At 37.9% G+C, this 12847-nt stretch overlaps 1 protein-coding gene across 3 annotated transcripts in view; it reads left to right on the top strand.

The window, feature by feature from the left end:
- Positions 1–12847, top strand: part of LOC142201062 (uncharacterized) — a 54116-nt gene that overhangs the window by 35477 nt on the left and 5792 nt on the right. For all 3 annotated transcript variants that reach the window (XM_075271891.1, XM_075271889.1, XM_075271890.1), the window contains exons 8-9: positions 10047–10124; positions 11982–12054. In XM_075271891.1, coding sequence (XP_075127992.1) covers positions 10047–10124; positions 11982–12054 — 151 coding nt within the window. The remainder of the gene's footprint in view (positions 1–10046; positions 10125–11981; positions 12055–12847) is intronic.

The raw sequence follows: 12847 nt of genomic DNA, 5'->3' as shown, positions 1-12847 counted from the left end.
ACTATACTCACCTATACTATACTGTACTCACCTATACTATACTGTACTCACCTATACTATACTATACTCACCTATACTATACTGTACTCACCTATACTATACTGTACTCACCTATACTATACTGTACTCATCTATACTATACTCAACTATACTATACTGTACTCACCTATACTATACTGTACTCACCTATACTATACTGTACTCACCTATACTATACTGTACCCACCTATACTATACTCACCTATACTATACTGTACTCACCTATACTATATTATACTCACCTATACTATACTCACCTATACTATATTATACTCACCTATACTATACTATACTCACCTATACTATACTGTACTCATCTATACTATACTGTACTCATCTATACTATACTGTACTCACCTATACTATACTGTACTCACCTATACTATACTGTACCCACCTATACTATACTCACCTATACTATACTGTACTCACCTATACTATACTGTACTCATCTATACTATACTGTACCCACCTATACTATACTCACCTATACTATACTGTACTCACCTATACTATACTGTACTCATCTATACTATACTATACTCACCTATACTATACTATACTCACCTATACTGTACTCACCTATACTATACTCACCTATACTATACTGTACTCACCTATACTATACTGTACTCACCTATACTATACTATACTCACCTATACTATACTGTACTCACCTATACTATACTCACCTATACTATACTGTACTCATCTATACTATACTATACTCACCTATACTATACTATACTCACCTATACTATACTGTACTCACCTATACTATACTGTACTCATCTATACTATACTATACTCACCTATACTATACTGTACTCACCTATACTATACTGTACTCACCTATACTATACTGTACCCACCTATACTATACTCACCTATACTATACTGTACTCACCTATACTATATTATACTCGCCTATACTATACTATACTATACTCACCTATACTATATTATACTCACCTATACTATACTATACTCACCTATACTATACTGTACTCACCTATACTATACTGTACTCATCTATACTATACTGTACTCACCTATACTATACTGTTATCACCTATACTATACTGTACCCACCTATACTATACTCACCTATACTATACTGTACTCACCTATACTATACTGTACTCATCTATACTATACTATACTCACCTATACTATACTCACCTATACTGTACTCACCTATACTATACTCACCTATACTATACTGTACTCACCTATACTATACTGTACTCACCTATACTATACTATACTCACCTATACTATACTGTACTCACCTATACTATACTGTACTCACCTATACTATACTATACTCACCTATACTATACTGTACTCATCTATACTATACTATACTCACCTATACTATACTATACTATAGTGTACTTACCTATACTATACTCACCTATACTATACTATACTCACCTATACTATACTGTACTCACCTATACTATACTGTACTCATCTATACTATACTATACTCACCTATACTATACTCACCTATACTGTACTCACCTATACTATACTCACCTATACTATACTGTACTCACCTATACTATACTGTACTCACCTATACTATACTATACTCACCTATACTATACTGTACTCACCTATACTATACTGTACTCACCTATACTATACTATACTCACCTATACTATACTGTACTCACCTATACTATACTGTACTCACCTATACTATACTCACCTATACTATACTCACCTATACTATACTGTACTCACCTATACTATACTGTACTCACCTATACTATACTGTACTCACCTATACTATACTGTACTCATCTATACTATACTATACTCACCTATACTATACTTTACTCACCTATACTATACTAACCTATACTATACTCTCCTATACTACAGTCCTATGAAAAAGTTTGGGCACCCCTATTAATCTTAATCATTTACTTCTAAATATTTTGGTGTTTGCAGCAGCCATTTCAGTTTGATATATCTAATAACTGATGGACACAGTAATATTTCAGGATTGAAATGAGGTTTATTGTACTAACAGAAAATGCGCAATATGCATTAAACCAAAATTTGACCGGTGCAAAAGTATGGGCACCCTTATCATTTTATTGATTTGAATTCCCCTAACTACTTTTTACTGACTTACTGAAGCACAAAATTGGTTTTGTAACCTCAGTGAGCTTTGAACTTCATAGCCAGATGTATCCAATCATAAGAAAAGGTATTTAAGGTGGCCAATTGCAAGTTGTTCTACTATTTGAATCTCCTCTGAAGAGTGGCATCATGGGCTACTCAAAACAACTCTCAAATGATCTGAAAACAAAGATTGTTCAACATAGTTGTTCAGGGGAAGGATACAAAACGTTGTCTCAGAGATTTAACCTGTCAGTTTCCACTGTGAGGAACATAGTAAGGAAATGGAAGACCACAGGGACAGTTCTTGTTAAGCCCAGAAGTGGCAGGCCAAGAAAAATATCAGAAAGGCAGAGAAGAAGAATGGTGAGAAGAGTCAAGGACAATCCACAGACACCTCCAAAGAGCTGCAGCATCATCTTGCTGCAGATGGTGTCACTGTGCATCGGTCAACTATACAGCGCACTTTGTACAAATAGAAGCTGTATGGGAGAGTGATGAGAAAGAAGCCGTTTCTGCACGTACGCCACAAATAGAGTTGCCTGAGGTATGAAAAAGCACATTTGGACAAGGCAGCTTCATTTTGGAAGGTCCTGTGGACTGATGAAACAAATATTGAGTTGTTTGGTCATACAAAAAGGCGTTATGCATGGTGTCCAAAAAAACAGCATTCCAAGAAAAACACTTGCTACCCACTGTAAAATTTGGTGGAGGTTCCATCATGCTTTGGGGCTGTGTGGCCAATGCCGGCATCGGGAATCTTGGTAAAGTTGAGGGTCGCATGGATTCCACTCAGTATCAGCAGATTCTTGAGAATAATGTTCAGGAATCAGTGACGAAGTTGAAGTTACGCCGGGGATGGATATTTCAGCAAGACAATGATCCAAAACACCGCTCCAAATCCTCAGGCATTCATGCAGAGGAACAATGACAATGTCCTGGAATGGCCATCCCAGTCCCCAGACCTGAATATCATTGAACATCTGTGGGATGATTGGAAGCGGGCTGTCCATGCTCGGCCACCATCTAACTTAACTGAACTTGAACTGTTTGTCCAAAATACCTTCATCCAGGATCCAGGAACTGATTAAAAGCTACAGGAAGCGACTAGAGGCTGTTATCTTTGCAAAAGGAGAATGTACTAAATATTAATGTCACTTTTCTGTTGAGGTGCCCATACTTTTGCACCGGTCACATTTTGGTTTAATGCATATTTCACATTTTCTGTTAGTACAATAAACCTCATTTCAATCCTGAAATATTACTGTGTCCATCAGTTATTAGATATATCAAACTGAAATGGCTGCTGCAAATACCAAAATATTTAGAACTAAAAATGATTAAGATTAATAGGGGTGCCCAAACTTTTTCATAGGACTGTATACTCACCTATACTATACTCACCTATACTGTACTATACTCACCTATACTATACTATACTCACCTATACTATACTATACTCACCTATACTATACTATACTCACCTATACTATACTGTACTCTCCTATACTATACTGTACTCACCTATACTATACTATACTCACCTATACTATACTGTACTCACCTATACTATACTGTACTCACCTATACTATACTGTACTCACCTATACTATACTGTACTCATCTATACTATACTATACTCACCTATACTATACTATACTCACCTATACTATACTGTACTCACCTATACTGTACTCACCTATACTATACTATACTCACCTATACTATACTGTACTCACCTATACTATACTGTACTCACCTATACTATACTGTACTCACCTATACTATACTATACTCACCTATACTATACTGTACTCACCTATACTATACTGTACTCACCTATACTATATTATACTCACCTATACTATACTATACTCACCTATACTATACTGTACTCACCTATACTATACTGTACTCACCTATACTATACTGTACTCACCTATACTATACTGTACTCACCTATACTATACTGTACCCACCTATACTATACTCACCTATACTATACTGTACTCACCTATACTATACTATACTCACCTATACTATACTGTACTCACCTATACTATACTGTACTCATCTATACTATACTATACTCACCTATACTATACTATACTCACCTATACTGTACTCACCTATACTATACTCACCTATACTATACTGTACTCACCTATACTATACTGTACTCACCTATACTATACTATACTCACCTATACTATACTGTACTCACCTATACTATACTGTACTCACCTATACTATACTCACCTATACTATACTGTACTCACCTATACTATACTGTACTCACCTATACTATACTATACTCAACTATACTATACTGTACTCACCTATACTATACTGTACTCACCTATACTATACTGTACCCACCTATACTATACTCACCTATACTATACTGTACTCACCTATACTATATTATACTCACCTATACTATACTATACTCACCTATACTATATTATACTCACCTATACTATACTATACTCACCTATACTATACTGTACTCACCTATACTATACTGTACTCACCTATACTATACTGTACCCACCTATACTATACTCACCTATACTATACTGTACTCACCTATACTATATTATACTCACCTATACTATACTATACTCACCTATACTATATTATACTCACCTATACTATACTATACTCACCTATACTATACTGTACTCACCTATACTATACTGTACTCATCTATACTATACTGTACTCACCTATACTATACTGTACTCACCTATACTATACTGTACCCACCTATACTATACTCACCTATACTATACTGTACTCACCTATACTATACTGTACTCATCTATACTATACTATACTCACCTATACTATACTATACTCACCTATACTGTACTCACCTATACTATACTCACCTATACTATACTGTACTCACCTATACTATACTGTACTCACCTATACTATACTATACTCACCTATACTATACTGTACTCACCTATACTATACTGTACTCACCTATACTATACTATACTCACCTATACTATACTGTACTCATCTATACTATACTATACTCACCTATACTATACTATACTATAGTGTACTTACCTATACTATACTCACCTATACTATACTATACTCACCTATACTATACTGTACTCACCTATACTATACTCACCTATACTATACTGTACTCACCTATACTATACTGTACTCACCTATACTATACTGTACCCACCTATACTATACTCACCTATACTATACTGTACTCACCTATACTATATTATACTCACCTATACTATACTATACTATACTCACCTATACTATATTATACTCACCTATACTATACTATACTCACCTATACTATACTGTACTCACCTATACTATACTGTACTCACCTATACTATACTGTACTCACCTATACTATACTGTACTCATCTATACTATACTGTACTCACCTATACTATACTGTACTCACCTATACTATACTGTACCCACCTATACTATACTCACCTATACTATACTGTACTCACCTATACTATACTGTACTCATCTATACTATACTATACTCACCTATACTATACTCACCTATACTGTACTCACCTATACTATACTCACCTATACTATACTGTACTCACCTATACTATACTGTACTCACCTATACTATACTGTACTCACCTATACTGTACTATACTCACCTATACTATACTATACTCACCTATACTATACTGTACTCACCTATACTATACTCACCTATACTATACTGTACTCACCTATACTATACTGTACTCACCTATACTATACTGTACTCACCTATACTATACTATACTCACCTATACTATACTGTACTCACCTATACTATACTGTACTCACCTATACTATACTGTACTCACCTATACTATACTGTACTCACCTATACTATACTATACTCACCTATACTATGCTATACTCACCTATACTATACTGTACTCATCTATACTATACTATACTCACCTATACTATACTATACTATAGTGTACTTACCTATACTATACTCACCTATAATATACTTTACTCACCTATACTATACTCACCTATACTATACTATACTCACCTATACTATACTCCCCTATACTATACTCACCTATACAAAAGTGTACTCACCCATACTATAGTGTACTTACCTACACTCACCGGCCACTTTATTAGGTACACCATGCTAGTAACGGGTTGGACCCCCTTTTGCCTTCAGAACTGCCTCAATTCTTCGTGGCATAGATACAACAAGGTGCTGGAAGCATTCCTCAGAGATTTTGCTCCATATTGACATGATGGCATCACACAGTTGCAGTCGCAGATTTGTCGGCTGCACATCCATGATGCGAATCTCCCGTTCCACCACATCCCAAAGATGCTCCTCTATTGGATTGAGATCTGGTGACTGTGGAGGCCATTGGAGTACAGTGAACTCATTGTCATGTTCAAGAAACCAGTCTGAGATGATTCCAGCTTTATGACATGGCATTGCATTATCCTGCTGAAAGTAGCCATCAGATGTTGGGTACATTGTGGTCATAAAGGGATGGACATGGTCAGCAACAATACTCAGGTAGGCTTTGGCGTTGCAACGATGCTCAATTGGTACCAAGGGGCCCAAAGAGTGCCAAGAAAATATTCCCCACACCATGACACCACCACCACCAGCCTGAACCGTTACCGATACAAGGCAGGATGGATCCATGCTTTCATGTTGTTGACGCCAAATTCTGACCCTACCATCCGAATGTCGCAGCAGAAATCGAGATTCATCAGACCAGGCAACGTTTTTCCAATCTTCAATTGTCCAATTTCGATGAGCTTGTGCAAATTGTAGCCTCAGTTTCCTGTTCTTAGCTGAAAGGAGTGGCACCCGGTGTGGTCTTCTGCTGCTGTAGCCCATCTGTAGCCTCAAAGTTGGACGTACTGTGCGGCGTTCAGAGATGCTCTTCTGGCTACCTTGGTTGTAACGGGTGGCTATTTGAGTCACTGTTGCCTTTCTATCAGCTGGAACCAGTCTGGCCATTCTCCTCTGACCTCTGGCATCAACAACTCATTTCCGCCCCCCACAGAACTGCCGCTCACTGGATGTTTTTTCTTTTTCGGACCATTCTCTGTAAACCCTAGAGATGGTTGTGCGTGAAAATCCCAGTAGATCAGCAGTTTCTGAAATACTCAGACCAGCCCTTCTGGCACCAACAACCATGCCACGTTCAAAGGCACTCAAATCACCTTTCTTCCCCCCCATACTGATGCTCGGTTTGAACTGCAGGAGATTGTCTTGACCATGTCTACATGCCTAAATGCACTGAGTTGCCGCCATGTGATTGGCTGATTAGAAATTAAGTGTTAACGAGTAGTTGGACAGGTGTACCTAATAAAGTGGCCGGTGAGTGTATACTATAGTGTACTCACCTATACTATACTATATCACCTATACTATACTCACCTATACTATTCTATACTCACCTATACTATACTCACCTATACTATACTCACCTATACTATACTATACTCACCTATTCTATACTCACCTATACTATACTGTACTCACCTATACTATAGTGTACTTATCTATACTATACTATATCACCTATACTATACTCACCTATACTATACTGTACTCACCTATACTATACTGTACTATACTCACCTATACTATACTCACCTATACTATACTGTACTATACTCACCTATACTATACTATACTCACCTATACTATACTCACCTATACTATACTGTACTATACTCACCTATACTATACTGTACTATACTCACCTATACTATAGTGTACTTACCTATACTATACTCACCTATACTGTACTTTATCACCTATACTATACTGTACTCACCTATACTATACTCACCTATACTATACTATACTCACCTATACTATACTCACCTATACTATACTCACTTATACTATACTGTACTATACTCACCTATACTATACTCACCTATACTATACTGTACTATACTCACCTATACTATACTCACCTATACTATACTGTACTATACTCACCTATACTATACTCACCTATACTATACTATACTCAACTATACTATAGTGTACTTACCTATACTATACTATTCTATTCTATACTCACCTATTCTATACTCACCTATACTATACTATACTCACCTATTCTATACTCACCTATACTATACTGTACTCACCTATACTATAGTGTACTTACCTATACTATACTATACTCACCTATACTATACTGTACTATACTCACCTATACTATACTCACCTATACTATACTGTACTATACTCACCTATACTATACTCACCTATACTATACTGTACTATACTCACCTATACTATACTCACCTATACTATAGTGTACTTACCTATACTATACTCACCTATACTATACTTTATCACCTATACTATACTCACCTATACTATACTATACTCACCTATACTATACTATACTCACCTATACTATAGTGTACTTACCTATACTATACTATACTCACCTATACTATACTCACCTATACTATACTGTACTATACTCACCTATACTATACTCACCTATACTATACTGTACTATACTCACCTATACTATACTATACTCACCTATACTATACTCACCTATACTATACTGTACTATACTCACCTATACTATACTCACCTATACTATACTGTACTGTACTCACCTATACTATACTATACTCACCTATACTATACTTTATCACCTATACTATACTCACCTATACTATACTATACTCACCTATACTATACTCACCTATACTATACTGTACTATACTCACCTATACTATTCTATACTCACCTATACTATACTCACCTATACTATTCTATACTCACCTATACTATACTCACCTGTACTATACTATACTCACCTATACTATAGTGTACTTACCTATACTATACTCACCTATACTATACTTTATCACCTATACTATACTCACCTATACTATACTATACTCACCTATACTATACTATACTCACCTATACTGTACTGTACTCACCTATACTATACTATACTCAACTATACTATAGTGTACTTACCTATACTATACTATACTCACCTATACTATACTGTACTCACCTATACTATACTGTACTCAGCTATACTATACTATACTCACCTATACTATACTGTACTCACCTATGCTATACTCACCTATACTATACTATACTCACCTATACTATACTATATCACCTATACTATACTCACCTATACTGTACTATACTCACCTATACTATACTATATCACCTATACTATACTCACCTATACTATACTCACCTATACTATACTATACTATACTCACCTATACTATACTCACCTATACTATACTATATCACCTATACTATACTCACCTATACTATACTCACCTATACTATACTATACTCACCTATACTATACTCACCTATACTATACTATACTCACCTATACTATACTCACCTATACTATACTATACTCACCTATACTATACTCACCTATACTATACTCACTTATACTATACTCACCTATACTATACTATATCACCTATACTATACTCACCTATACTATACTGTACTCACCTATACTATAGTGTACTTACCTATACTATACTATACTTACCTATACTATACTATACTCACCTATACTATACTATATCACCTATACTATACTCACCTATAGATACCGCCTGGCTATGATATATCATTACAGTCACGTTCTCGCTCTAGTGCCCGTTTCTTTTTAGACGGCGGAGGAAAGTCCAATCCATGTGGACATAGCAGGGGGACGGTGTTCATGCAGCCTGACTGTAATGTGATGAATGCTACATCTGTATAGGGGTGTATATAATATACCGGAGGTATATATAATGTCTGTCCTCTGGATGTCCATGCTTATTATCCTCAGGACGTGGCCACCGCTTGGCTGAACAGGAGGAGAATGGAGCTGAGGAGGAGGAGGAGGAGGGAGCTGCAGCTGCAGATGGTAATGATGGACCTGTGGGGGGGGGGGTCTTGTACTTATTAGTATATAACTCCGCACCATACAGGTTGGTTCACTAATATTTGGACAGTGACAAATTTTGGCATTTTAGCCGATTCCCAAAACCTATAGAAGATCCAGTTCTCTAACCCAGTGGTCCACAACCTTTTTTTCTCCAGGGGCCGGTCCCTCCTTAATCCACCATCAATAAGCAGGTACAAGGTCAAGGCCATTCCAGGGGTGACATTTACTCTTGGAGATACTTTCCAATCTACTTTCCTCTCTGCATGTTTAGTGCGGAGATGGCGCGCCAAGCACATGGACCCCATTATAGTCTAAGGGCTCTGTATGCTTTAACTGCTCAGTGCTTGCAGTTGCGTTGGTATTCCATTCAGGAGGTCTCATGCAGACTCCCCCGGACGGAATCCAAACGCTAATGTGAACCCGGGGTAAGCCTACCATAAAGTGTAACACATAGTGACATCACCGGCTCAGCAGATTACATAGTGACATCACCGACTCAGCAGATTACATAGTGACATCACCGACTCAGCAGATTACATAGTGACATCACCGACTCAGCAGATTACATAGTGACATCACCGGCTCAGCAGATTAGATAGTGACATCACCGGCTCAGCAGATTACATAGTGACATCACCGGCTCAGCAGATTACATAGTGACATCACCGGCTCAGCAGATTACATAGTGACATCACCGGCTCAGCAGATTACATAGTGACATCACCGGCTCAGCAGATTACATAGTGACATCACCGGCTCAGCAGATTACATAGTGACATCACCGGCTCAGCAGATTACATAGTGACATCACCGGCTCAGCAGATTACATAGTGACATCACCGTCTCAGCAGATTACATAGTGACATCACCGGCTCAGCAGATTACATAGTGACATCACCGGCTCAGCAGATTACATAGTGACATCACCGGCTCAGCAGATTACATAGTGACATCACCGACTCAGCAGATTACATAGTGACATCACCGGCTCAGCAGATTACATAGTGACATCACCGGCTCAGCAGATTACATAGTGACATCACCGGCTCAGCAGATTACATAGTGACATCACCGGCTCAGCAGATTACATAGTGACATCACCGGCTCAGCAGATTACATAGTGACATCACCGGCTCAGCAGATTACATAGTGACATCACCGGCTCAGCAGCTTACATAGTGACATCACCGGCTCAGCAGATTACATAGTGACATCACCGACTCAGCAGATTACATAGTGACATCACCGGCTCAGCAGATTACATAGTGACATCACCGGCTCAGCAGATTAGATAGTGACATCACCGGCTCAGCAGATTAGATAGTGACATCACCGGCTCAGCAGATTACATAGTGACATCACCGGCTCAGCAGATTACATAGTGACATCACCGGCTCAGCAGATTACATAGTGACATCACCGGCTCAGCAGATTACATAGTGACATCACCGACTCAGCAGATTACATAGTGACATCACCGGCTCAGCAGATTACATAGTGACATCACCGGCTCAGCAGATTACATAGTGACATCACCGGCTCAGCAGATTACATAGTGACATCACCGGCTCAGCAGATTACATAGTGACATCACCGGCTCAGCAGATTACATAGTGACATCACCGGCTCAGCAGATTACATAGTGACATCACCGGCTCAGCAGATTACATAGTGACATCACCGGCTCAGCAGATTACATAGTGACATCACCGGCTCAGCAGGTTATATTGGGAGATCACTATTACATGGCACGGACTAAGCCGATCCCTTCTATATCTGCTGCCGTAGACCGCACCGAGGAATCTTACACTTATTGTATTCGTCCTCTATGTCCAGGTGTCCAGGAGGCTTCTCCCAATCATATGAGCAGCGGCGGCCACCAATGGCCGGTAAATGGCGAAAGACTCCAGTAAGTGGTTTAATAATGGGGATATGTGATATAATGGAGGGATATGTGATAATACAGTATATACAGTGTAATGGGGTGATATAATGGAGGGATATGTGATAATACAGTATATACAGTCTAATGGGGTGATATAATGGAGGGATATGTGATAATACAGTATATACAGTGTAATGGGGTGATATAACGGAGGGATATGTGATAATACAGTATATACAGTCTAATGGGGTGATATAATGGAGGGATATGTGATAATACAGTATATACAGTCTAATGGGGTGATATAATGGAGGGATATGTGATAATACAGTATATACAGTCTAATGGGGTGATATAACGGAGGGATATTTAGTATAACATGGGATATGTGTCCAGTGGGGTAAAATAATGCAACAGTGTACAGCATAGCGTGATATGCAATGATACAGCTCATAGAGTCTAATGGGGTGATATAATGGTGGGATATGCAGCATACCCGGGGTATACATAAGGTAATGGAGAATATAGTCTAATGGAGTGATATAATAGAGAGATATGCGATGATACAGTATATAGAGTACAATGGGGTGATATATGTGATTTAATGGAGGGATATGCAGTATAACAAGGGATATATGATAATACAGGATATACAGTCTATAGGGGTGACATGATATACTGAGGAATATGTGGTGTATTGGAATGATATGGGGTATATTGGGGTGATTTGGATTGATATGGGGTATATTAGGATGATTTGGATTGATATGGGGTATATTGTGGTGATTTGGATTGATATGGGGTATATTGAGGTGAT

Source organism: Leptodactylus fuscus, chromosome 4, assembly GCF_031893055.1.
Source record: "Leptodactylus fuscus isolate aLepFus1 chromosome 4, aLepFus1.hap2, whole genome shotgun sequence".
Lineage (NCBI taxonomy): Eukaryota > Metazoa > Chordata > Amphibia > Anura > Leptodactylidae > Leptodactylus > Leptodactylus fuscus.
The sequence above is the reverse complement of the archived record's forward strand: the minus strand, read 5'-3'. Positions and strand labels throughout refer to the sequence as shown.